Source organism: Prionailurus bengalensis, chromosome D2 (genome assembly GCF_016509475.1).
Source record: "Prionailurus bengalensis isolate Pbe53 chromosome D2, Fcat_Pben_1.1_paternal_pri, whole genome shotgun sequence".
NCBI classification, from domain to species: Eukaryota; Metazoa; Chordata; class Mammalia; order Carnivora; family Felidae; genus Prionailurus; species Prionailurus bengalensis.
Window position 1 is genome coordinate 81,204,036 of NC_057351.1, and position 27,545 is coordinate 81,231,580.

At 49.3% G+C, this 27,545-nt stretch overlaps 1 protein-coding gene across 3 annotated transcripts in view; it reads right to left on the bottom strand.

Annotated features, from left to right (window-relative positions):
- Nucleotides 1–27,545, bottom strand: part of ADAM12 (ADAM metallopeptidase domain 12) — a 350,864-nt gene that overhangs the window by 72,709 nt on the left and 250,610 nt on the right. For all 3 annotated transcript variants that reach the window (XR_006299872.1, XM_043597829.1, XM_043597828.1), the window contains exons 7-11: nucleotides 24,247–24,312; nucleotides 23,112–23,183; nucleotides 18,212–18,381; nucleotides 15,368–15,452; nucleotides 11,016–11,164 (exon numbers count right to left, since the gene is read on the bottom strand). Coding sequence is in view for 2 of the 3 variants with exons in the window: in XM_043597829.1 (XP_043453764.1) it covers nucleotides 11,016–11,164; nucleotides 15,368–15,452; nucleotides 18,212–18,381; nucleotides 23,112–23,183; nucleotides 24,247–24,312 (542 nt within the window). In the remaining variant the exon portion in view is untranslated. The remainder of the gene's footprint in view (nucleotides 1–11,015; nucleotides 11,165–15,367; nucleotides 15,453–18,211; nucleotides 18,382–23,111; nucleotides 23,184–24,246; nucleotides 24,313–27,545) is intronic.

The window sequence follows — 27,545 nt, forward strand, 5'->3', positions numbered from 1 at the left end:
TTAGGTTTTCCACAGTTATGCCCAGGAATGAAAACTTTCGATCACCACGCGCAGAACTCAGGGGTGGGGAGGAGGGGGTGCTGTTGGGACCGGCCTGGTCCCCAGCAGCCTGGCAGGACGGAGGAACAGCTCAAGGAGGCCCATTTCGGGGGCTTGGGCTCCATTTTGCCTTGCATGTCGGCGATAATGAGCATAATTATTCACAGCGGTTACCACTGGTGGGTGAGTCCCTGCTGTGGGCCGGGCGCTCGGTGGGCACTCTCACTCACCCAGCACCCCCCCCCCCCGCCCCCCGTGGGCCAGAGGACATCATCTCTATTGTGCAGATGAGGAAACTGAGGCTCAGAGAGGTTCGGTACCACGTCATAGTCGTTTCACGTGTGGAAACACTGCTCTCTGACCTGAAGTCCCACGTTCAGTGCAACCACGGTGCCTCCACGACAGTCACGAGGCCTTGAGAAGCGGCTTCCGGGAGGCACCCCCTGGGGAAGGGCCGCAGGGCAGTCTCAGGCTTGACCCGAGTCAAGGACGGGTGGCTGGAGTCAGGTGGAGGCAGAAGCCAACCCAGCCACACGGCAGGCACGTTACTCCAAGGAGACCCTCCCGGCCCCTCCCCGAACATCTCCGGTGAGACTGGAAACAAAGGCCAGGTCTGGGGATTTATCCAGCACCTGAGGTCAAGCGCGGGCCAGAAGGCACCCACCTGGGGGAGATTGTGAGCCTGTTGGGGCCCCAACAAGCTGAGGGCGGAAGACTCCTCGGGGCGGTCGGGCGGTGGGGGGGACCGAAGGAAGCCCGAGTCTGCATTCTGCCCACCCGCGCGTGCACGGGGCGTGACACCAGGAGCACTGGCTCGCGCAGCGGAGCAGGACCCGGGGCGACCGAAAGGAGTTCCTCCCGTCAACTCCGGGAACGGAAGGCGACCCGGCCTTGGGCCCCAGCGCTGACCCAGCGGGCCCCCCAGATGGGCTGCAGAAGGCAAAGGAAAGCGCCAGGCCAGGCCCAACTTGATCAAAACCGTCCTTAGTAGGGCAGGTCCAGCGTTAATAGCAAACACCTGGGATTCAGAAGGACGCCATCTGCGGCCCATTATAATTCATGTTGCTACATGTGAACTTTGACCTCTGCTCCTCCTCCCTGGAAACCAATTAAAGCCCAAATGTAATTTCCCCGAATTCTCAATAAAGAAAGATGCCCGCTGAGCTCTGGTCAGTTGAGGGGTGCGCGGGAGGTCTCTGGACCTTACCAGAGACGAGACCTTTCGCTCCTGTGCGCAGGCAGCTGTTTCCTCCTGAACCCAGTCCTGGAGGGCCCCTGGGAGCGAGGGCGGGGGGGCCCCGGCCCATCAGGGGCCGGGTCTTGGCAGAGCTTCTCAGCTTCCTTATGAGAAAAGGCCTCTGGCTCTGCGTGGGGCTCGCCAGGGACCGGGCTCTGGCAGAGGCAGACAGATCCAGAGGTCAATGAGGGACAGGGTGCGCGTCCAAGATAACTCCGTTCTTTCCCCCGACCCTAGCAGACAGACCTGCGAAGATTATGCCAGTTGCTTCTGCTGACTATGAGTCTGTAACAGGGAAGACACGTTTCATCAAATGTGATAGAGGAAGGTGGTCACGGCCAGCCACCTCCGAGCCACCCAACCAGGACTGAAGTTTGTACGAGCCCTGGTCTCGCCTCGCTGGGCTCCTTGACACGGGAGTCGCCATCAGGGCAAGCCAGAACTCAAGAAGGGTGAAGGACTGGCCCGTGGCCGCCCCCCCCCCCCCCCCCCCCGTGATTGGGAACCAAAGTCCCCTCTGCTCAGAGACACCTGGGGAGGTGTGAAGGAAGGGGCCAAGAACCGGAAGCTGTGGGCTGACATCTAGAGTCCGGTCCTGACCCGCTATGGGGCCACTAGGCTCCTCAAACTTCAGTTTTTTTCATCTGTAAAATGGAGGCGATTATATTTGCCCTTTCCTCTCAGGCACAATTAAATGAGAAGGATCTATGAAAGTTCTCTGCAGACTGGAGAGTGGCCCATAAAGTCTACAAGACATTACTCTTACTACTACTTCCATTCATTCATCATTCATTCATTCATATTTTGAGAGAGAGGGAGAGATAACAAGCCACGGAGAGGGGCAGAGAGAGAGAGAGAGGGAGGACCCCAAGCAGGCTCTGCACAGTCAGCGCAGGGCTGAACGTGGGGCTCGAACTCATGAACTGTGACATCATGACCTGAGCCGAAACCAAGAGTTGGACTCTTAACTGACTGAGCCACCTTATCGTGGAAGGCGTCCCTTACCACTACTTGTAGATTTTATATTTTTGTCCCGTCTCCTCTCACTTCTGCTAAATTAAGCAAAGGCTTTCAGGGGAGACGCTTCAGAAAGGACCCCACTGTTTGAAAGCAAATTGCTCTGGTCACTCTGATCTCCATGGAGCATGTACGAGAAAAGCAATGGACCCAGCCACCGATTTGCCACCCGTTTCCCTGGGGGTTCTCAGCTCTCATTCTTTTCAATTTTCTTTTTCTTTTTCATTTTGTTTTTGCTTTTCTACTGATTATATCATATCTATTCTTGAAGCTATTATAAATCCACTGTAGAATGATGTGGGATATACAACAAATGAAAACGGCAGTGCTGCAAAGGCTGGTTAGTGTAAGAGACCACAGGCTCAGCCTTCACCCCGGAGGTTTAGCCGTTACACGGAAGGTGGAAAGATGGCCTCACTCTGCATACATCTGATTGTGCTGCAACCACTATCCATCCATCCATCCGTCAGTCCACCCGCCATTCTCCCTTCCCTCCCTCCCTCCTTCCCTTCTTTCCTTCCTTCCTTCCCATCCTTCTTCCCCTCCCTCCCTTCCTTCCATCATTCCATCCATCCATCCATCCATCCATCCATCCATCAGTCCACCCATTATTCCTTCCTTCCTTCCTTCCTTCCTTCCTTCCTTCCTTCCTTCCTTCCTTCCTTCCTTCCTTCCCAGCCTTCTTCCCCTCCCTCCCTTCCTTCCATCATTCCATCCATCCATCCATCCGTCCATCCATCCATCCATCCATCAGTCCTTCCTTCCTTCCTTCCTTCCTTCCTTCCTTCCTTCCTTCCTTCCTTCCTTCCTTCCTTCCTTCCCAGCCTTCTTCCCCTCCCTCCCTTCCTTCCATCATATCATCCATCCATCCATCCGTCAGTCCACCCACTGTTCTCCCTTCCTTCCCTCCCTCCCTTTTTTCCTTCCTTCCTTCCCATCCTCCTTTCCCTCCCTCCCTTCCATCATTCCATCCATCCATCTGTCCACCCACCATTCTTCCTTCCTTCCTTCCTTCTTTCCTTCCTTCCCATCCCTCTTCCCCTCCCTTCCTTCCTTCCATCATCCCATCCATCCATCAGTCCACCCACCCTTCCTTCCTTCCTTCCTTCCTTCCTTCCTTCCTTCCTTCCTTCCTTCCCATCCATCCATCCATCCACCCACACACCCATCTATCATTCCACTCACCATTATCCATTTATCTACTGACCCATTCTTCTATCCATCCATGCTTTGATTCAAGAAGTATTTACTGCACTTCACTATGTGCCAGGCACTGTTTTAGGTGCTGGGGATGAGGATTTAGCAAGAACAAAACAAAATTTCTGACCTGGTGGAGCTTGAAGTGGGTCCTGCTGGATATTGCTGGGTGGCAGAGAGGCCCAAAATTTACCCTTGACCTCATGTCGTGGCCTCCGTGCCATACGCCCGGGGCAGAGGAGGAAGCCACGTGTGCGTGCGTGCGTGTGTGTGTGTGTGTGTGTGTGTGTGTGTGGTGTGTGGGAGGGGGGAGGGAAGCACTGGCAGAATTTCAGCTGTAATGTTTTCGCACATGTTCTACCACAAATAAAATGCTGGATTAACGAGCAATGACAGGAAATAATTCTCTGCTGTTGTAATATAAGTTGAAGGAAGTTTGTAGAACTAAACGGTTTAAAACTGGGGCGGTTTTCCTGCCTCCCAGAAGTCGTGCAGGGACACTGCTCTCTACTGAGAAGGCTTCAGGCCACAGACAAAACCCAAACATGGCTGTGGCCACGTCCATGCGGCAAACACACCGGTAGGACTGAACTGCACAGCTCCCGCACTTGTCCTCAGCCTCGATGCGTGGAGCCCAGCTGCGCGGAGCTCCCTCGAAGCCTGCAGCTGGAAGGAAGCCCAGCACTCTTCTCTGACCACCACCTCAGGATAGACGCCCTTCTCCTCTTCCTGAGGCTTAGCTGCTGCAAAGCAGTGGCATTTTGATTTGAGGTAAGTAACAGGAAAGTGGAAAGGCAGGGGCTTGGGACCTGGGGACTCAGCCTTCTGTCCTAGGGCTTCCAGTTGGGTTGTTTTGAAAATGTAGGCAGTACATTTAACTCTCTGAGCCTCAGCTTTCTTATCCTTAAAATGGGCATTTTAAAGATATGTGCAATACCCGACAAATGACACCCAGGTGACTGATGAACGAGGACGGTGGAATCCAATCCTTGAGGGTCAAAGTCAAGTTCTCCCATGTGCATTTCCCCCGAATGGGATATTTAAGGAGCAGTGGCCATGCTGACCCATCTCCCCAGCTTGACCTCTCTGTTTTGTGCCCAGCTTAAGAGAGGAGGGTGATTCTACTGGGCTCTTGGGCAGGGACTCTGAGTATTCCAACTAGGCATGAATTGCAGACAAACGTCTGTATTTTACAGTGAGCGACACCCAATTACACAGAGAGGAACAAGAACGTTCTCCATAGTGATGGGCCCTCTTGAACTCTTTTTGAGAATCTCTCCTGCCAGTTCATTTCCCTCTTATGATAATGTCGGGATGCAGCCAACTAAATTACTCTGGCTGGGTAATTAAACTGGTTCTGGGCGGTAGTGTTTTAATGTTACTAGAGTTCTTCATTTTGTCGCTGTTCCCCCTTTGTCCTCTCCTTGAATAAAAATGTCCATGTATCCCCCTATACTTTGAAGAATGACGTGAAGCCTTTCCCAAACTTTTCATTGAGGAAACAATAATCACCTTTAAACGAAGACATAATATGGGGAAATGATTTCCCACAATCCCCTTCTTACAAAATCCCCTTCTGATAAATGTGTTTCACGATCTCAGTTCCTCAGGGTTCGGGGGCGGGGGTGAGTTTTAATTACACAGATCCTGCACTATTCTTCAAGAAAGCAACTTCTACAGAGAGTAGAGACTTCCCAAATACATCCAATTTCTATCAGTTCCCACCACATCCCCAATTCTGAGGAATCTTTCACTGAGCAGTTCATTTTAGTTCCTTGAAACACATTTTCAGAGAGAAGTCTCCTCAAACAGAAATCCAGTTTCCCAGCAATGTGAGCTAGAAATCCCCGGGGGGAGTCCTCCTGACCTCATTTGGTTCTTTAGGGTTCAGACTGGATTGTATCCCAGAATGTGTTCCCTGCCCACCATCCCTTCCAACTTTTTTTTAAAGAATGTTTATTTATTTTTGAGAGAGACAGAGAGACAGAGAGAGAGAGAGAGAGAGCAAGTGAGCATGAGCATGGGAGAGAGGGAGACACAGAATCTGAAGCAGGCTCCAGGCTCTGAGCTGTCAGCACAGAGCCTGACGCGGGGCTTGAATTCATGAACCGAGAGATCATGACCTGAGCCAAAGTCGGATGCTCAACCGACTGAGCCACCCAGGCGCCCCAGTCCCTTCCAACTTCTGCTCCCAGTTCACAATGAATTAGTGTTGTTGGTGGTGGTTTTCTGAAAGTGTGAAATGGTCTTATAGTTATGTTTAGACATGCCTCCTTATTTTGTACAGGCATATGCTTCTAGAAGAGGTGCCACGAAACCCAGGACCTTATAAATAGATCAGATCAGGCACCTCTGCGGTGAGCCTTATGGCACCAAAAACGTCCCCCGTCAGAGTCCTGAGGTTCTGTTATGTAATCAGCAGTCTACTTGCCTGTCACGAGTTCTTAGAAGTCAAGGTTCCTTCTGGGTCTGTGCCCCTACTCTGCTCCCTAGGACCTGGCAGGCACACAGGGGCACAGTAAATCCTAGTTGAGTAAATGAGTGGTTTCGCCATGCTTGGTTGCCTCACCCCATTTCCTGGCAGCGGGCTTGTCCTGAGTCAGAGTCACGGGGGGAGGCCGAACCTGGGCGGAGGCCATCCAGATGTGCTACACGTCCAGACAGCTGTATAGCGAGCAGGTATGCGACGAACGCTTCCTGAAGCGAATTAAATGGAATCGAAGGAGCCAATTATACAAACTTTTGAGGACACAGAACGGCAGGGCTTTGTGCTTAAACACGGTTATCTGATCCAGTTGTGGACGTTATTCCCGAACGTCCAACCTCAGCTTAATGCAAATCGTTTACACCGCTGGAGAGCAAGGGGTCATGCTCATTTGAGTTTCTTAGCCTGCAGTCTCCTGGGTGCACACCCTGCGGCTCTCCACTCTCTGCTGGCAGCCGGGGAGCATATCCTTTGCTTCGGAGCCATTTGCCAGTCTGGATTAAACAAAACCCAAAGAGCCCCAAACCTCACCCTTAGCATCGGCATGACAACTCTGCAGTAATTCCTTTTGGATACCCACCCACGGAGTGCAAAAGGGCTCTTCCGTGGCTCTTTGAAGTTGAGTCCTCAAAGGATGCTTGGTGTGAGGAAAGCAAAGCGACATCCTAGAGAGAACAGCATTGTGTACATCACGTATGCAAAGCTGGGAGGCGAGAGTGTGGGGCGCGCAGCCTGGGGTGCTGATGTAAGACGCTTCTCATTGAATCCCTCATGCCTATTAACTACAGCAAAATACACCAGACTTTACACCCTGTCGCGCTCACTTAGGTTCTCCAAGAAGCATGTCCTGCCTTTATAAAAATAGACACAAACCGCTTAATTTGGCAAGCCATAATAGCTTGAATGCTAGTGATCTTAAAAGTGAAGAAATCTCGGGCTGCCTGGGTATCTCAGTCAGCTGAGCGTCTGACTCTTGATTTCATTTTGGTTCATGAGCTCCCGGTTCGCGGGATTGAGCCCCACGTCAGGCTCCGTGCTGACAGCGCAGAGCCTGCTTGGGATTCTCTCTTTCCCACTCCCTCTGCCCTCCCCCTGTGCGCTCTCTCTCAAAATAAATAAATAACCTTAAAAAAAGAAGCGAAGAAATCTTAAAAGGGAAGTCAGGTCATAGTTTAGCTTTGCCTAAAACCCTCCAACGTCTTCTCACTGCCCTGGAGACAAAACCACGTCCCTGTCTGGTGGACTGGGCTTTGCTCGCTCGGCCGCCCCCCACCCCCTTCGTCTCCAGCAGGCACCAGCCCCCCAGGCCCCCAGGCCCCACCCCCATCTGGATCCAGCCCCACGAGCCCCTGGTCTCTGGTCCCCTCCACCCAACTGCACGACCTCCCCCCTCTCTGGGGACTCTCCATCCCTCTCTTCCTTTTGCTTTTTGCTTAACTGTCACCGCCAAGAGAGCTTTGCCCCAAGCCCCCTACCAAAAGGGGGGGCCCCTAGCCCACGCGTTTCCTTTCCACCCTCTTCCTGTGTGTCCTTCAAAGCACTCCTTTTAACTTGTGATTTTTAATTTATTGTTTTTCAAGTCTGTCTTCCCCAAGAGAGTGCAAGCTCCAGGAGGCAAGAAGGGGGGTCTGTCCCGTTCACGGTTGTCACCCTGACATCTGAGCATCAGGGCGTGTGATATCCCGCAGGAGCTGGGTCGGTATGAGCCTCAGACTCAGCTACCTTCCCGCCATGAGAGGCTCTCTGACTCCAACTCTTTTTAACAGAAAACTTCCTGCAAAAAATAAAGGAAGCTCTGAGAGTAGGTTTTGAATGCCAATACTGCTTTGGTTTTTTTTTTTTTTTTTTTTTTTTTGGTCCACTCTGGGAAGTGATGTTTACAACGACGCTAAGTAATCTTTTCCAAAAGTGTTCAAACTCTTCACATTTTTCTTCCTCCCATAAATGTGGCATGCTTTGTCCTCAAACCCTTTCAGACCAAATGCTCCACGGAGCTCATTAATGGATGGACTCAATTGAGTTTAAACTCCCACACGAATCCCCAGAGACTGCTTTTGCCAAAGAGTAATTTCCAAGTCAGGTCTTCACGTTAACTATCCACAGACATAAAACACATGCTCGCACACACGGCCGGCCTTGCAGTAATTAATGGTACAACCTGTACGGAACCCCCCCTCCAACTAGCCTGTAAGATGTGACCCAAGTCGTAACACCCCGTTGTAGCAGGACGGCATGCCAGCGTAGTTTTCCCAGGGCTTTGGGTCCCATTTGTCAATGACGGCAGGCGGCGAATGTTTCGGAGCTGGGATTCTGGAATGCCTCGATAAGGAATAAACACGGTACATCAAGGGTTGTGCTTTTCCCCTCGAAACCATCCGCGATACTTGGTTCTTTGTGATCCGGGAAGACCTGAGTATCATTAAAGCAGTCACCGATTCGTCTGTGTTCGAGGCTCACCTTCAAGGCTACGACTCAAATAACATTTTTTAACGTTTGCTGCCGGTGCCTGAATCAGTGGTGCAGAGGAAGTCAGGAGGAGGGCTGGTGTTTGGACGTGGGCCGGTTGACAACGAGCCATTCACAGAGAAACCGTGGGCGAGTTGCTGAGGGACCTTTAGTGGGAACAAAAGTGCTTTCCAGCAGCTGAGCACAGGGCTTCTGGAAGAGGCCCTCAACGTCTCGATGGTTCCAACACCCCTGTGAGCTAAACAATAATAGCAGTACTACCACCGTGTATTTGTGGAGTGATTTACAATTTACAAAGACACGTGATCTCATTTAATCCACTCTGCTGCTCTCGAGGGGCCCCTGTGAGGTAAGAGAATGACCACTTTGAGATAATACTGCAGATTAAAAGCAGCCTGGAAGGTCTCCGATGGGTGATGGATGGCTGAGGGTTGCCTGGGCGGCTTGACCTCCCCCTCACCGTGGACTTTTGTGATTAATTCACCCACTTGCTTTAGGAAGTTTCTTTCCATCTGAGAAAATTAAAAACACCACTCTCTGGACAGGAATGTGGGATCATAAATGAGAACCAAATAGAAGAGATTTACGCAAAAGCACAAGCTCAGCAAAAGAGAAAACTGAGAAATTGCTAATAAGATATAAATCAAGTAAAGGCTATTAGCAAACCCCTCGTAAGGGGGGAAAAACCCTTTGAAATGATTTGCTGAGCTCTTAACAATAGCATTTCTACCTATGAATTTCGAGTATCTCCAGGGTCATTTGGCTCCTATCCTTAAACACCGCCATGAAGACTTTCTCAGTTGAAGGGGTTTACACAAAATTATAGGGAGTATCCGAAAGTAGGTCTTGCTGTTTGTGCCTCCGGAATCATATAATTTTTAGAGCTGTAGGGTTTCCCTCCTCTGTGTGTTCCCCAGGACAATAGGCCCAGGGGTCAAAAATATTTGTTGACTATGTGAACAAGTAAGTGGAAGGATGGGTGGAGGTATGGATGAGATGATGAAAAGATGGAGAGATGGATGAATATGGATGGATGGATGGAAGGAAGGAAGGAAGGAAGGAAAAAGATTAGCTCACTCATTTTCCTGATGAAGAATGGGAAGACAGAGGGGTTACCCATTTGCCTGTATTACCCAGAACAATTGGTATCAGAACAGGGGCTACCCGGTCTCTTCAATCTCAGTCCAGGGTTCCCAGTCTAGATTTTCCTCTCTTCCGTCTGCCAAGTTTATCAAGAGTTGTAAAACATACACAATATTAGTCACTGGAAACCACTTGTGGGGGGAATAGAGGCTAATGTTTGGTGCCTATTTGATCATCAGGGAAATTAAGGAAACAGAGAATTTTCTGTAGCCACTTGGAGTTCATCAGGAATGAGAAGGCCTGTATGTTAATTTCCTACCAGCTTCCTTGTCTGAGATTCACGCAGCAAGCTGGCCAGCAATGCTGGGGTCTGTCTGGCCAGTATTCCACGGGAAAAAGGAGATTCCTACAGGCCCCTGGCCCAACCTCACATCCTAAGAAGGAATTCTTTGCCCCAAATGCCCAGCAGATAGTTATCTTGCCTCTGCCTGGACTGTTTACATGACAAGAGTCCTACACACTTTCTCAGAGAAGCCTGTGTCCCTCTTGGGGAGCTCCCTTGTTAGTATCTAGGGTTTTGCAATATTTCATTTCCTGTTGCTGTTGGCCTAAGGTACTAGCACTTTGGGCTCAGGTTCTTGGCTTCTGTTATCACAGACTCTGAGCAAGTTCCTCTACAAGGTCTTGGTGACTCCCTTGAATCATGCTGAAGACAGAACCAGAGGCAAAAAGCATGCATCCCCGAAGACTCCGTGCTAATGGCGGTGAAGAGAAGCAGTAACTTGCTAATAAGGTGACAAGGAGATGCCTCACGAACACTTCTCACGCAGGGACGATGTGCAGCGCCGCCCAGTCTTTGTTTCGGGGGGGAATGTGATGCCCTAGGAGCCAGCTGAGGAGCCCCCAAAGCTGCTGCTTGCCAAAGCATAACTGCATTTTGTAACAATCCATCCCTCTCCTGGGGCCTTTATGCCTCTGGCAGGTGTCCCCCCCTCACGCCAGGCCTCCCCTCCCCGCCCCCGTGCTATCGATGTATTTCAGAGACGTCATTGGGCCAACCCTGAGGGAAGAAACACTCCCCAACTAGCACGTTCTGAAGGACATGTGACCATCTAACCTCGACCCCTTTGCCCAGCGAGTTCCCAGGCCCTAGGATGGCCGGGGCACTGGAGCTGTGGGCTCAAATAGAAAACATGTGCTCAGATTGTAGGATAATGTCTCAATTTCTAAACAAAGACAGTGTCTACCCCTCCCCCACCCTCGCCACTTCTCAGAGAAGTCTATCCTTATGCCATGTGGCATTGCCATCTGGTTGCCTATGACCTTCTCAGAGGAGTGCAGTTCACTCTTGCTACTTAGGAAGGGACTTCTTTCTGGAAGTTTCCATGGGTGCTCTTGCCAGGAAACCAGGGAGATTTTCGCTCAGCAGTTTCCCAATATGCACTTCCACGTCAGGCCCAGCTCTACAAGTAGAGAAATGTCGGTACTTGCCCGGTCGAAGGGTTCATGATACAGCCTCCTTTGTCAGCAGCCACACTGCAGCCACAGCCTCTTTCCAGAGTGTCATGGTTCATCCCGAAATTGTGGCCCAGCTCATGTGCCAGGGTCACAGCTGCGCCAAGGGGGCTGTCTGAATGGTCCTCAAAGCAAACACAAGAACACAATGTATAGTTCACATCTCCTTGGCCTTTTCCCCACCCCCTGTCTACTTCTCTCCCCTGCCATTGACCACTTGACTGAATTATGTCAACACTTGACTGAATCCAATCCCCTAAAAGGAACAAATATAGAGCCCCATTATTTAGTTCAAACTTAAAAAAACAATCTGACCTATTTTATTAAGCCAGTTTGGGGTCCCTTCTGCAGAGGAATGCCTACATCACGGACACATTTAGGACTCCTTATGTCTTTATGTGAAATACTCAAGGCAATCATCTCCATTCTGTTCCCCACAGTCTCTTATAAAACACCTTTCTTTCTTTTGAAAGTTTATGTATCCATTGGGGGGGGGGGGCTGCAGGAGGGACCAAAAGGGAGGGAGAGAGGAAATCCCAAGCAGTCTCCGCACTGTCAACACAAGCTCCAACTCCGGGCTCGATCCCACGAACCGCGAGATCATGACCCGAGCTGAAGGCGGACGCTTAAGTGACTGAGCCACCCAGGCGCCCTTATACTTTGTGACATTCTAAATAAGACCTGAGCAGGTGTTACTGAGCACACCCCTCCTGTCTACTTGGTAGAGAAGGATACTTGAGGGGCGCCTGGGTGGTTCAGGTGGTTAAGGGTCCGACTTCAGCTCAGGTCACGATCTCGCAGTTTGTGAGTTTGAGCCCCACATCTGGCCCTGCGCTGGCTGTGAGGAGCCTGCTTGGGATTCTTTTTCTCTCCCTCTCTCTCTGCCCCTCCCGTACACTCTGTCTCTCTCAAAATAAATTAACTTAAAAAATTAAAAAAAAAAAAGAAGGATACTTGGAAAATTCACAAGAATTCACACAAAAAAAGCTAACCACATTGAATAACCTGAAGATTCACTGAATTAAGATGGTAGACCAGGTATGCCTCTTTCTTGCTGGTCTCTTGCAGACTTTGGAAATGGACCAAAGCAGCCTTATTCTCTCACTCTTGCTTCCAGGGGTTCGTTCCACCCTTTGATGGGTTTTGGAAGGTGGTCTCTCCGTCTAGCAAGCATTGTATGGCCACTCCTATCTTAACGGAGTACGTGGTTGGCTTGGCTAAACAGATACTGGAAATTATTGTTACTTACAGTATCATTACTAAATGATTCAATGCTAATTATTAAAATATTGTTCCTTAACTTGAACACACGAAAACTGTTCATTACTAAATGTGATTTGCAGAAATTGGGCCCATCGGTGGTGTTTCTGAAAAGGGCTGCACATCGCAGAGCAAAGAAGATCCCTTATTCAAATACTGCTTTGTGCCTCCCAGGAAAGAGATAAGGGGTTTTCCAAGAAACTGCCAGGAAACAGTGACACCAAGCTTTGGAGAAAGCATCATTCCTGACACAGATAACCTTTGCGGGGCCCCCTGTAAAGGCGTGCTCCTAAAAGATTATTATAGGTTCTTGCTTATAGCTGAAGCTGCCCCTTTTCAGCCCTGAGTCTAAGAAGAGAGCAGCATATCACGGAACCAAGTAATTCTTAGAATGGATGAAAATTCCTAATAAATTACTTTGTTTAGATTTTACAGTTTCCTGTTGTAGGAAGCTTCACAAGTATGTTTCAGGAAATCAATTCTCAAGAATAACACAGGTTGGCAAAGGGAAAGTCGTCAACCTAGGAATGTGGAGGGCCACATTTCACATGCTCTGGCACAAAATTCAAGGAATTCGTCCTTTAAAAACGATTATTTGATTCTTTTGTATCACCAAATGGCCTGTTTGTTTTCAATTGCCAAATTGTTTTACACTGTCTCACGGATAGGTGATTATGAACAGAACTGTCTCTCAAGGGACCCTGACAAACAGTTTAGGTTTGTAATAAGAAAAAAAAAAAAAAACTTACTTCTTTTTAAATTAATTATTTTTAAAATATATTTTAAAATATTTTTTCAAGTTTATTTATTTATTTTGAAAGAGAGAGTGAAAGAGTGAGCAGGGAAGGGGCAGAGACAGAGGGAGAGAGAATCCCAAGCAGGCTCCGCACCGTCAGCACAGAGCCTGATGCAGGGCTCGATCCCATGAACCGTGAGATCATGACCTGAGCCAAAATCCAGAGTCAGACGCTTAACTGACTGAACCAACCAGGTGCCTCACCTACCTCTTTATTTACGGCATCATCCCCAAACCTAGATTGTTTTAGTTCAGTTAGATACAAAGGCATGGCTTTAAGTTACTGAATTCATGATTTGCTCTATCTTTAAAAAATAGCGAAACAGGAGTGGAACTCATCTTTTCAATCTGATAGGGATTCTTGCTTCTTCTCTACCTGATTTCCTTCCTCTTAGATTTGTGAGTCCTTGAAGCAGGCATAGTCACATGGAACATCCATGAACTTAATTCCAGAGACATAATAGGAGAATGTGAGTCTAGAAGTTTCAGGTCTGGCCAAAACATTGAGCTCATTTATCTCAGGAATTTTATAGAATTAAAGGGGCTGTGGCCTTCCGTCCCACTTGACGCCTCTCTCCTAAGTGGAGCAGACAAAGGATGTGTCTAAGGATGACCTTCACCGCTGCCATGTAGGTCAAACATATTTCCTGTTGATGAACTTTGATCTCGACCTGATTGCCACTGCCGTCCACATATTTGCTTATATCTGCCACGTTCATTTTCATCCATTTGAAAAAAAAAACAGGCTTTTCTGTATGCTTTTTAAAGGAGGAATCTTGATCAAGCGCTTGTATGGAAACAGAGTAAGGGATACAAACCGAAGAAGGCCACTTAAATATGATCAGAATGGTTATAAAAATGTTTAAACACCCCAAACGGCAGAGTCTGCTATGCTTATGAGGAATTCAGTTTCAGCTCTAAAAAATATTTATGCCCATTTTAAGTGGCAAAGTCAGGAGCAACTGACCGTGGAGCCATGAAACAGAAAATTATTCCCTCTTAAAATTTTACAGGCTCCTCTGTAAAAATATAGTCAGGATCTGACTTGAAATTAACCTGGCACCAACAAAAAGCAATCTTTCCAGGGACTTCCATGGTGGAGAGCACACACAGGGCTTGTAAGTTCAAAGAAAACCAGAGGGTAGCTTGTACAAGCCAGAAATCCAGAGTGACCACACTTTTCCCAAAGGCCTCTCCGGCTTATATGTTCAGTGCGTGTTTATAGGAATTAGCAACACTTATCAGAGAAGAGACAACATTTGTTATGTATGTTCGCTAAGAAGATTAGGTCGGGCAGTACGGAAGGAAAATAAGAGTCAGCAGAACATTACTCCTTCTGCTCCTTAATACAATGGAGTATTCAGAAAGATTCTGTTTGGAAAAAGAGTGTGGAGGAAACCATGGTTTCTTAGAAGGGCAAGGTTCTGTTCGTTCAACGGAGATGTCAGACTGGTCTCTGAGCATACGCCCTGGCTGAGGGCTGGTGCAAAGGGGCCGCTATATTTTCGGAAGAGGGACAGCACCAGCATGAGGTGAAACCTTTTCTCTAAGTAACGGATGGAGTGGAACAGGAGTCCCCTGTTGGGTAGCATATCACAGCTCTTTCCCTCTTAAATTCGTAAGAAACAAGCCCCAAATACTCTTCCTGTTTTGCTCCCTTGTATAAACGTATAGAGCCCACATATGACAAAAATATCCTTACAAATCAATAAACCTAAGTATCTGCCTTCCAAGATTAATGTTATTATAAAGACAAATTGGACACTGGCTAGGAGGTGGGTCAAGCATGCGCAGTGGTAAACAGTTAAAAACCTCAGACTTTTGGCTGTTGGGCCTTGGACGCAGAACCATCAGAAAACCGTTCTGGTAGTAATGTTTGGTGAGACCACAGTCTGTCTAAGAAACCGAATGAGGAGGGCAACCCCGTGTCCTGGCTCATCCCAATGCCGGGAGGCATCCTGGACTGAAATGCTTGGACCCAGACCCCAGCTGAAACTTCTTCTCCAAAAAAGGGGCCGACGGGCTTCCACTGGGTTATTTTTACACACTCACCTCACGTGTGTGTGACTTGGTGTTTTTAATAAAGAGTCCCTGAAACATTATGGGGTAGGGAAGATCATCAACGGAGCTAGAAAATAAGGTGGAATTACATCTAAAGGCCATTTAAGCCAAAGGCCTCCTTTTGCCGAGTCTGATAAAAGCGGGGCTGTCCCGAGACAGCGGGGGAAGTGTCTGGGGCACCAACATCAGCTCCCCGGTGCCCTTGACTTACCATGACGATTCCTCCGGACTGCTCTGCTGTGCACATGCTCATGATGGGTGCCATGCCAATGGTGGTCCCTTGGAAATAAACCCCACTAGGAAACAGACAAAAAGCCATTCTTAAATTAATACGGGATGAAGTCATTTCCTAACGTTTGAGATTCTGTTGGACATTCCTGCATCCCAGTAAGAGAGCAAGAAGAGGTACCCAAATGAAAACGGCCACATGAGGGGGTGTTTGCAGGCGATTTGGAGCCTCGGTTCCTTTAAAATTGACTTTGTGTCGCCGTCTCATACTCCTTTCAGATTTCTGCTCGCGAGACTCGGCCAACGACCAGCTGTGACCTTTGTTCTTACAAGTCGTATCCTGCCTATTCCCCGTGGACTGGAAGGAGCTGCTCCTTTTTTTTGTTGTTGTTGTTGTTTTTCATGTTTACTTATTTATTTTTGAGACAGAGAGAGAGAGAGAGAAACCCAAGCAGGCTCTGCACAGTCAGCACAGAGCCCGACGTAGGGCTTGACCACAAACCATGAGATCGTGACCTGAGCTGAAACCAAGAGTCAGACTCTGAACCGACAGGGCCATCCAGGCGCCCCAGGAGCTACTCCTGTTGAACAACGCCTGCTAATGAAGTGCTGAGGCCGTCACAGAGAATCACCGGTAACTAAATGAAATGCATGTGGCGGTTCACTAGACTTCCTGCTGTAGCTGAAGTTTGCTTTCCTGTGTGACGTTACGATTAGGCCAGAAACCCGAACTCTTTAAAGCGTGATGCTAACGTAGTTGGCAAAAGGGGAATCAGCAGAGAAATGACTGCTCCTCTGGAGTCAATGTAGAATAAGCAGCCACAAAGCCTTACCACACCAGAAGGAAGTTTCCAGGAGGGGACGTTATGGCTCAGGTACCGGCTTTCCGCCCCCCTGTGGATTCTTAACCTGATCAGTGAGTCCAATGACATCAAGGCTTGTTTCATGCAAGCGTTGTTCATTCGACCCTCTTGCGTTACAAATTAAACATTGTTTGTATTTGTCAGGGGTGCCTGCGTGGCTCAGTCAGTGAAGTGTCCAAGGTCATTCCCATCTGTTAGAGAGAAATGGCATTGTGGGGCACCTGGGCGGCTCAGCCGGTTAAGCGTCCGACTTCGGCTCAGGTCGTGATCTTGCGGTTTGTGGGTTCAAGCCCCGCGTTGGGCTCTGTGCTGACAGCTCAGAGCCTGGAGCCTGCTTGGGATTCTGGGTCTCTCCCTCTGTCCCTCCCCCACTCACACTCTGTCTCTCAAAAATAAATAAACATTAAAAAATAAAAAAAAAAACCCACATTGTTTGTATTTGTTGAATCTTCTTTAAGGGAATCTCTTTTAAATCTTTAAATGACTTACTCATGTTATCTTGGCCATGTACATACGTAGGTATACACATACTGTTTGAAAAGTTAGTTATTTTGACAGCATTCAACTGGACAAAAGGGAGTAAGTATATATAAAACCTCATCTGTGTATGTATGCATGTATGTATCCATCCATCTGTCCATCCGTCCGTCCTTCATACTCATATGTACAGCAGTTGGGGTTACAGGTTTTGTATTTACATCCATATAGACCATTTTAACAGATACCATTATATATGCATATAAATAATAAGGTTATATAAGAGGCTAATTTATTTCCAGATGTTCAAGTTGGACAGACTCCGTTTGGGGAAAAAAATCAAAACAAAATACTCTGACTCAGAATATCTAAAATGTACTTTTAGTAGTTCAGGATTAATCAATGCATAAAATATGAGGCGACCACAAATATCCAAGGCGGGAAAAAAAAAAACAAACAACCCTGTGAAAATGGCCAAAGTAAATTATCAGGGAATGCCAACAGCCTCGGTTTGTATGCAGGCATTTTCTAAAGTGAGGACGGGGTAAGAATGCTTTTTAGCTTTCTATAAGTTTTTAAGAAACTAGATACAATTTGCCTAAGACAAGTGTCTCTGACCCTGAAGCTTTCAATTCAGGGAAGTGAGCTACATGAGAACGTAAGAATAAGGTTTAAGGGTCTTAAAAAAAGTTTGTCACTTTGGGAAAAACGCACTCCTTACTAATTCAGTTTATGATTACACTTTTTTCCCTTTAAATATAAAGGTGTCTGAATATCTTCCTAATATAGTATGTTACATTATAGCTGTGTTTTCCCTCATTTTCTTATCTCCGTGACACTTAGAGCTCTCTGCAATTTCCTTGTTCGTTGTCACCTTCTCCCAACGGACTGGGGACTCCTGAGAGCAGGGAGCCTTCCAGTACTGGTCACCGTTATGTTAAAAGCACCTCAAGGGTGCTGGCTTCCTGATGGATGCTCAGTCCACAGCGATCGAAAGAATGCAGACCGCTGGGGTCCTCTGATCTAGAAAACTAGAGTCCTAGAGAAACAGGAGGAGGAATGAACATTTCCTCTCTCCAGGCATCTGGCAATAATCATCCTAATACATCGTCCTCACATCTTGCATAAACATTTTTCAGTAATAATGAAAGAAAATGAGCTTTTTTTTTTTAATCGCCTACTCAGGACAATTTTATATCAAGACAAAGACTAGACAAATTTGCATAGAGGAAAACATCCAGGTGATGGAAAAAGAAAATAAGACGTCTCTTGGAGGGATAGGTTTCCTAGGGGGTTCAAAGGGAGACGTTCCCAACAGACCCACAGTTTGGTCAGGATGGCGTGTGCCCCGCTGCTGTGGGCTGGGAAACACCCTTGTACAAGCCAGCGAGCTCTGTAGAGAGGCGTGCAGCTTCAGCGACTGCCAGGACAGGGGGCTGCTGAGGTCACGCGTTCTTCAAGCAAAGAACAGACCACGAACACCCTACCTGATAAGCTGGGCGTTGTCATGTGATTTTCGAGGTAGAAGCTTCATCTTTCTCCAGTCCAGGAATTCGTGGAGGCTTGTGAACGGGTCCTGACTAATCGAGCATTTGTCGATGTCATTCCATACCTCGACGCCCACCAGCACTATCCGAATGTTCAGTGGTCTGTAAAACTGACCGAGACAGGCATCCTCTGGGGATCACATTCATAAGAACTTCAAACGAAGGCTAGGACATATTTGCATGTTGTGAACCTCACTGACCCGGGTGAGAAAAATCCCTTTCTGCTCCCTTGTTCCTGTGGCGTTAGAATTTAAGAAATATTTGCAGTGTCTGATACAAAGTGATGTGTTAACTGGGTTTCCAATGTGGTTGGCCAGTTAGATGCCAAAGTTAATAGGCTTTTTGACGTCTGCCCTTATTGGTATGGAAGCACACGTTCCACACAGTTCACTGGTGATTTAAAATGTGCATATAGATGTGTTACTATTGCTAACATAGTCACATTATGCCTAAAGACAGCCAGTTAATAACTACGGCAAGAAAAACAATGAGGGAATTAGGCTTTTTCAGACACTCTGCCAAGGACAATAATTTGTTCCTTTTAAGCAAAACGTTCTACCTACGAGTTGATGAAAATGAATCTGTATTAATTTTTCAGCAAAGACTCAGACTTGGCTGACACAATCACATTCTGTCACTTGTAACCAACCTAGAAGGTTCTAATCAAATGAACAAATCAATATCTTTCGGAATAATAAAGGGATAAGCAGAACCCTTCTTCGGGAACTTCGTTGACCATTCTCCTCACAGCCAGAAGCTACCTCACCAGAGGTGTCACAGGAAAGATCTTCTAAAGGAAGTTCCTCTTTTACAGCCTTGTGATAGAAAGTCTCGGGTACCCCACCCAAAGCAAGTATTGTCATCGCTATTCTGTCTCCCGTCTGTACACATCCCTGACTTCAACCTACAGCCCTCCCTCCACAAGCAGATCATCCTGGGTCAGAGGTAGGACGGGCAATTCTTCTAATGGCTAAGGGATAGTTTTATCCAGGGCGAGATGAGTGGCCAGGGCAGAGGGAAGAACTCCGTGTTGCCCCCAACTACTTTCCTGCCCCCTAAGTGCGTTATGCTAAGGAGGTGGCTCTGTGCCCAGGACCCGGGGGTTGAGGACACGGGATCACCTGGCTGGCTGTAAAATCTTCCAACGCCCATGAGGGGTAAGGTGGTACACAATGGGAAGGTCCTCATTTTCTGAGACGCCCGGTAACCAGGCAGAAACAGGTGACTGATGACAGCAGCCAAAGTTAAGCTCCAGGTGTGAGCTCGTCCCATTTTTCCTCTACCAGCATCCGGGCCAACAAGTAACACAAGTCACAGAAGCTCCGCATTTGATGGTTAAGCCCCATTCCAATGTGGTGAGCCAGAGGGCAATCAGCTCCCCAAGTGTGAGCCTCTGACCCTGGTGCTGAACCCGCAGAGGGCAGGCTCGCCGTTTCCCCTGCTCGTCTCCCCGCGGTCATCTGGTGAGCACAAGGGTATGACTGGGACACAAGCTACATCGCAGAACGTCAACTGGGTTTCAAGCAGATGACAATTATGGGCATTACATTAATAAGTTCATGAGACAATGCTTCGACCCAAATGCTGCCCAACAGCTTGTTTTTAATCAAGAATTGCTCGGTCTGTGATATGTGGAATTTAAGAAACAAAACAGATGAACATATGGGAGGGAAGAAAAAAAGAGAGAGGGAAAGAAACCATAAGAGACTCTGAACGACAGAGAACACACTGAGGGTGGATGGAGGGAGGTGGGTGGGAGATGGGCTAGGTGGGGGATGGGCAGGAAGGAGGCCACTTGTGATGAGCCCTAGGTGTTGTATGTTATTGATGAACCACTGAAGTCTACTCCTGAAACCAATACTGCAATTAACCAATAGTTCATTAAAGGAACTAATTAGAACTTAAATTAAGAGAGAGAGAGAGGGAAAAAAAAGCATTGCTTGGTCTTGTCTGTGGTATCCACTCGTAAGCTCCCAGCCCAGGCTTCCTGGGCTGAACGAAGTTCCCGGACTCCTCTGGAATCCTGACGGCATGCGTCTTGGCTGCTGCCTTTTGACAGAGGGACCACACTTCCCACTGTGTCAGGCACAAAGGTAACAGTGATCAGGAGGCAGATGGGTGAAGTGTCCAGTGCCGATGCCCACACCGCCTTGCTAAGCGACAACCTCAGAGCCAATGCCCTGTGTGGGCTTCAGGGTTGTCCCCTGTGAAGGGGACACTGTGTTTGCCTCCGGTGAGGGCTGTATGGAAGGGTCACTAAGGTCTGTATGGGACTACGTGTCATTGTTTCTCAGAGCTGACGTCGGTGCTGGCCAACCAAGGAGCTTTTCGGACCATGACGGGCTACCATTTCTGCTGGCTCTCTCGGGTCACATCCTTACAACAGACTTCACACGTCAGCATATCACACACGGTCCTTCCTCTCCAAATCGGCGTCACCGAGCAAGTGTCGTGCGTGCTACTCCTCCTGAGTCATCATACACAATCCTGCCTGCTGGGAGCATTCTTCCCAGGCTGCTGATGGCTGATACCCGTAACCACAGTGGACACTCAGCGAGCACTTACTACGTCCTCGGCGCAGCACTCAGGACTTTCCATGCCGCGGCTCTCTTAGCGCTCACGACAGCCCCATGAACCAAGAGTTAGCATTAACCCCATTTTACACTCAGAGACACCGAGACCTGGAGGGATCAGGCAACCGCTCAAGGCACGACTGACGTGGCCGGGATGTGGACACGAGCAGAGTGGGCCTGTGCGCCCAGATTTAAACCGCTATGTAGCACGGCCACTTCTGTGCGAGTGCTCAGGCTCCCTTCCAAGATGACCCACTGTGACTGCAGGCCTGGGGAGACGCTCGACGGGGGCCTGGCGGCTGTCGGCCTGGCCCACGCAGCCCAGGATGGGGGCGGACAGCATCCGAGAGCGGTGGCATCGATTCGCCCACGAACGCAGCGGCGACAAGGATTTGCTCGGCTCCTGCTGAGTGCCGGGCTCAGCAGGGGCACCAAGAACAAGGACGAGGGTTCCCTTGCCCTTGCTCAGAGGTCAGCAAGAGGCTCAAGGCTGGGGACTCCTGGCCATTAGGACAGTTCACTCCAACAGACTGAACCCCCAAGAGAGGGCAGAAACCAGGGATTCAGAGGGGGCTGTGCTTGAGGGCTCAAGGGAGGCTTTCTGGAAGAAACGGATCTGAAAAAAATGGGTGGAATTAAAGGGAAGGCCCTGCGGGGTCCGACACGAGAACTCGCATCCTTCAGGCAACCGGCTCGGGAGAGGGGGAACAAAGACTCCCGTGAGAGGGGAGGTACCTGCAGAAATGAAACGCACGGAAGACCAGCCCTTCCAGAAGTAGGTCACAGAGGGTCAGCGCTAACAGACCTGCGGTTGGTGCTAACTTCTTGAGAAGACGTGGGACAGACTGGAGGTGAGAGGTTAAAGAGGCGAAGCTTGGGCGATCGCACGCGTCAGGGCTCTGCCCTGCCCTGCCCTGCGGGATCAGGACCTGGGGAACATCCCTCGGCTCCAGCGCCCAGGCCTCGCTCTTGCCTCTGAGCATCAGACCCGCCTCCTGTGTTTTACTTACGGGGGTGGGGGTGGGGGGAGTGGCCTGGAGGTTTCAGAAGGTCACCTTTGCACTAAATCACTGCCTGGTCTTTGGGCCTGGGCTGTCGTTCTCCCCGTTCCCTTCAGGCCAACGCAGCCGGCCGGGCAGCTGTTAACGTGAAGTTGCCCCTGGAGCGGTCGTCGTTTTGGGGCCGAGATGCTGTCACTTGCAACGATGCAAAACTGAACCTTGGAACACTGGGCCAGAGCCCAGGGCTCATCAGTGAGCAGGTTCGGAGGCACAGAGCATCTGGAGGGGCCCGCGGACCCCCAGCAGGGGCCTCGGGGTCTGCTGGGGGCGGCCCGCCTACGGGTGCTCAGCAATTGAACTCTCTCTCGGCCAGAAACACAAGAACAGCCAGGCTGGCAAATTCCATGCAGTCCGTCAGGTCTTTTCCGAGGTATGTTGTTCTCTAATTACCGGTGCAAGTTATTACCAGCCCCCCAGTTGCCAAGGTGCCCGGGCAGCGATGCCTTTGGAAGCTTCCAGGCAACTCCAACATGCAGGAGGGTGTGAGAAGCCGTTTTAGACCGAGAGCCAGCACCAGACAGCTTGATGGCTCTGTTCCGCGGGGTGCGTGGAGAAGGGCAGGTGCTCAGACAGCTTCGCCCTCTGCTTGTGGACAGGTAGTGTAGGGAGTGTTTCTGAGCACACACTCCCGGGATTAGACCAGGCTTCTGGGGTTTCCTCTAGGTCTGAACCACCTTTGCCAAGGTTGGTTGCCAAAGCTCCCAACCTCTTTGAATGGGGGGGGGGGGAGATATTCCAACAGCCGATTGAACCGAAAGCCAATGGCCGTGTCTCCGGACCTTGGAGCCCGTGTGTCCCTTATAAACGACAGCCTGCCCTTGGCGGCAGGTGGGGGGGCCCTGGGGAGCAACTCGGGGAGACCTGGGAGGAGGCGCACTTAGGAGTTCCCCAGAGGGTCGGATGCGTCCTACAGGTTTTCCGGCTCTGATGGAGGAGGGTTCCCCTCACGCTGGGTCTCTGGCCAGAAGGGAGTCTGGAGGGAGATGTAGCCCCAGGCCACCGCGGTCCAGACAGCGTGCATCTCCTATAGCCGTTCCAGGCCCGGGAATTCTGTGCTCAGAGGAAGGGGAAGTCCGAGTTCCAGCCCAGGACCAGAGGCAGAACCGATGTCACTGCCAAGTCAGACGAGGTGTGCTTCATTCCCTGCAGCTCGTTTCTAAACATTTACGTGATTTGAGTGATTTAATTACCCCAAGAAGAACTTACCTTGTCAACGTGATTAGCGATCTCTATTAATCGCTGCTTAACTTTTTCCAGATCTTTTCCTTGCCTCTGAAACTTAATAATTTTAAATGTCAGCATTAATAACGGCAAGAATATCCATCGAATCTCATCTTCCCAGCTCCTGGAACTGTGAAGTCTTGGGCTTCACACACCCCCGGGGCCCCCCCAGTTTACGGTGAAATGAGTTCCCATCCTGATGAGTAAATTTCCCTGTCTGGGGACTTTCTGAAACTCCCTGAAATTTGCCCAAGCCAAGCGCTCAGGAGACAGCCACTTCTGCGATTTTTCCAGCCTCACAAATGGTGGAGGCTGTGACATGTGTTGGCGGAGAGAACAGACAGCGAGAAGGCAGTCCAAAGCCATTTTTCATATCATCAACTTGATTTTAACATCCTCAGAAATTTCCTTTATATGTGTTTTTAAAAATGAAACAGTAAAAGGAATAGAAGCTCATGGCCACCAGTCAAACAAGGCAGAGGAGGAGGGAGAAAAGTTAATGAGGTCCCCTTCCCCCCTCAAATCTGACCTTCCTGAACGGGAACAGTTTTCTGAGAAACGGTCAAGCCTGTTTCATTCGTAGGTGTCGAGTGAGTTCACGAGAGAAAGTCACCTCACTCAGACCATGTGGCAGAGGTGAGGAAGGAATTCAGAGAAGAGCATCTCAAAACAGCTCACCGGAAACCAATGACAGGAAGAAAGCTAACGTAGCACTGAAGCACACGTCAGTTTTTCTGCCGTGTCCCTGCAGCCCGAATTCGTTAATTCATTTTGGTTTGGGATGCGTCGGACATTTTTAAGCCCAACTGTCCCCCCAAATGCTGTAGAATACCTTCTCAAGCCATCTGCCATTTCCCCCAAATACTTCTGTTTGGGGACCTTAGCCACAGGGCAGTCCTGCCTTTACTGCAGCCCCTGCCATTATTTTGGAACATCAGGTGCATTTTTAATATTTCATACGTGATAATACTAGGAAACCGCTTCAACGGGTTGTTTCCAATGCTTTTAAGGGCTCATAGAAAATGAGGTTAATCAGGGCGAGGGATAACTTGCTCAATGTTTTCTTCTCCCTATTTCTGTTTTTAACCAACTGTACCGAGAAGTTTTATAAAGCTCTTACCTCTCGGTTGTCCGCGACAATAACCAGCTCTACGTACTTGGTCATCTTGAGGGTCTCTCTTTTATGCTGCCAAAAGTAAACACGGACTTTAATTTCCCATAACACCTCTCCGCGGCTTCCAGAACACTGCCCGTATCTCTGGACCCACACCCTTTAACTGAGGCGAGAGAATCCTCACCACCGCCACTGGCCCTACCCCTGTCCCCTCTGAAGTTCACCTCCAACCCCGACAACCTCTGGAAAACCTTCTCCACATGGGTGACTGGCCTCCATTTCTATCCGGGAAATCCTTCAAGAGGAATCCCGCCTGCCCTCTGACTCATTGATGGCGGCGGGACGAGAACGAGTCAAGAACGTTATTACACGAAACATGCACGTAGACGAGTCAGACCAAAGCAACTCTCCGGAACCCCAGCCAGCCGATGGCCATTCATTCTGAGCCACCTGCGGCACATTTGAAGATCGCTACAGAAGACGATGCCATCCAGCGTCTCATGTGTGTCGCCTTCCCCTCTATGGCCTACTTTTGGGGGCAACACTGAATAGCCCGTTTCAGGCAGCTTACTCCTCGGGGCCGATCATGCGAAAATCTAGTTAGAAGCAAAGGACGAGTGGTCCGGACAATGGGGGACGGCCAGGCTGGAACAGAGTCGGGCAAGAAGGAGGTGCTAAGGGTAAAACCAGAAAGGATCAAGAGCAGCAAGAAACAGTGTCAAGAAAGGAAGAACGGAAAGACTGAACTCCAGGCCCTGGAGAAGGGGTTTGGGGGAGGGTGAAGGAGCGGAGAGGAATAGAGAGACTGTGCACCAAGGGGCAGGCACGGAGGAGGGGGCGATGGCAGACGTATGACTAGTGAAGGCAGCCTCTGAAGTGGGTTACGTTTTAATCAAGCTTCCTCAAAACAACATTTGCACTCTCCCATGAATTACTGGGAGAATCCCAAAGGCACTTTTAGGAGAAAAAGAGCAGTTCCTGGAGGGTGGTCTCAAAAGCACACATGAAAAACAAAAAAAAAAAAAACAAAGCCTTCTGCTTCTGCAATGAAAGGCAGTTGGAGGAAACGGGGGTCGAGCTGGGTTTGGTCCCCGCGACGGACGGGCTGGTGTCTGCGTTAACGATCTTGCTGCCCGGTTAAAGCTCTCGTGCTCTGGCCATGCTTTCAGACAATGGCACAAATGACCGAGGCACGCTTTGAATCAGCTTTCCAGTCACATAAGCCCGAGGGAAACATCTTTTATAAAACAAATCCCCATCAGTCCGGGATCTTCCAAACAGGATTTTTACAAGAAAAATGTTTGTATCATAGCAGTGTTCCTGCTCGCCGCCCAGCTGTGCTGATTCATGAATTTAGGTATCCCTCAAGAAATCTGGAAACCTTCTGGAAGAGGGAAAAGGTATCATTTCTCATATTTTTACCACGTTATGAGAAAAGAAGTCAAGCTTCATGACCATGTGTTACAGGCAGGCTTTATGGTGATAGCTGTGGACTCAGACGGGAGAAAAGATTAGCCCCGGCCGTACCCGCTCGTGTACCCCCAAATGCGACACCTTTGGAAGGGGTGAAGATCTGGCCCTTTTCCCTTATCGCGGTGTGAAAGACGCAGAAGTCTCCTTTTCTCCCACAACTCTGCGATTAATCACCAACAGATTCAGCGAATCCTCCAGGAGAAAATACAGCTCTATCACAGAAAAAATGAATTAATCTCCTGTTGAAAAACTCGCAGGAAGGGCCTTGGTTGTTCAGGCACTTACACCTTTCAGACCACGAAGGGGTGAAATGAAGGACCAGGGGATTTTTCCAAGTGGCCTTGGATCATCATTTAGAAAATACACAATTCCAGATAATGAAAACAAACACATGAACGCAATTTTCCTGTCTCTGCAGTTTTCAGAGGAGTCCAGATTTTCTCATGAATTCAGAGAATTGCAAGCTCAGAGAGAAGCCTAACCACATAATAATAAAAAGCCATGGGGGAGGGGCCGGCTCATGGCCGCGAACATTCATTCCTCCGTCAGCGGCACACAGAGAGGCTTAAATTACCTCCGCATGATTTCGACCTATCTGGGCCGTCCAGTTCGAAAAAAAAAAAAAAATCGTCTATAAAATTTTTGATATGCAGAGCAACATTTGAAACTGGTTGCTTGATTGAATTTTCACTGTCGGGGTTATAAACAAAAGCCCTTCCCCAAACAGACAGGAACATAATAAGCCCCTGAACGTGGCCCAACAGTCTCGGTTCTAAGGTGGAGACCGAGGCGTTCTCGGAGTCTTGCTCAAGAGGGAACCAGTTCCTGGGCCTCTTGAAGTTGTCACAGCCAAGTTCCCGGAGACAGAATATCCCCCAACATGCTACAGCAAGAACTTTGGCCCTGGGGACTTAACCCAACCCAAGGCAGAAAAACAAGCTAAGATTAGGGTTTCGATAAACTCTCATCGAACCTCCTTCCCCATAGGGGCCAGACTATTTGTGTATCGTTACTCGCCCCACAAGCATTTACTGCAGCTCTGTGTTCGGCGTGATGATAGGTGCTAGGGATACGGGGACGGACAAACAACCTAAGTTAAAGTGCTCACGAGGCTCACCTCCCAGGAGGGGCCGGGGGATGGGGTGACAATAAAAAGTTAGCAAAAATACAGCTGAGTCTGTGGAAGGTGCTGTCGCCATGAGGTTAAAGATGGGGGCGTGCGACTAAGGCGGCTGCGACCTAAGGAAGAGAAGTAGTTATGTGTGGAGGAACAGTGTTCAGACAGATGGAACAGCAACAGCAAAAGTCCTGAGGCTGGGAGACCAGGCGGTGTTAGAGCAACAGGCAGGACGGCTCCATAGTCTAGGGCGGAGGGAGGGTTGCGGATGAGACGTGCATGGGGCAGGGGCCACGGCAAGGAGGCTGAAGGTGACCTGAGAGCAACAGGGAGTCCCTGCATGTGAGGTTCTAAAAATGTCACTCTGGCTGCTGGGAGGACGGATTATTGGAAGACGATGGTGGAAGCCAGGAGTGCAGGTGATGGCTGGCGACCGCTGGGACAGCAACCATGAAGATCAGCGAACGGCCTCCAGCTGACTGGGCTAAAACCACCACCAAGAGACAGTAACAACGGAGCCCGGGCCAGTGTCTCCAAGGGTGGCAAGATCGGCAAATTAAACAGATCAAAAGTTTGGTGGATCTGCCTCTGAGTAGAGAAGGGTCATTGTTGGCTCGCGCGAGGCTCTTGCCTTGACTCCGAGGTCACTTTGTGAGTATTTAGAAGCTGAGCCCTGGTTCCCGCTGTGTGAGGTCTTCTCTTGCATCCTGGCAGT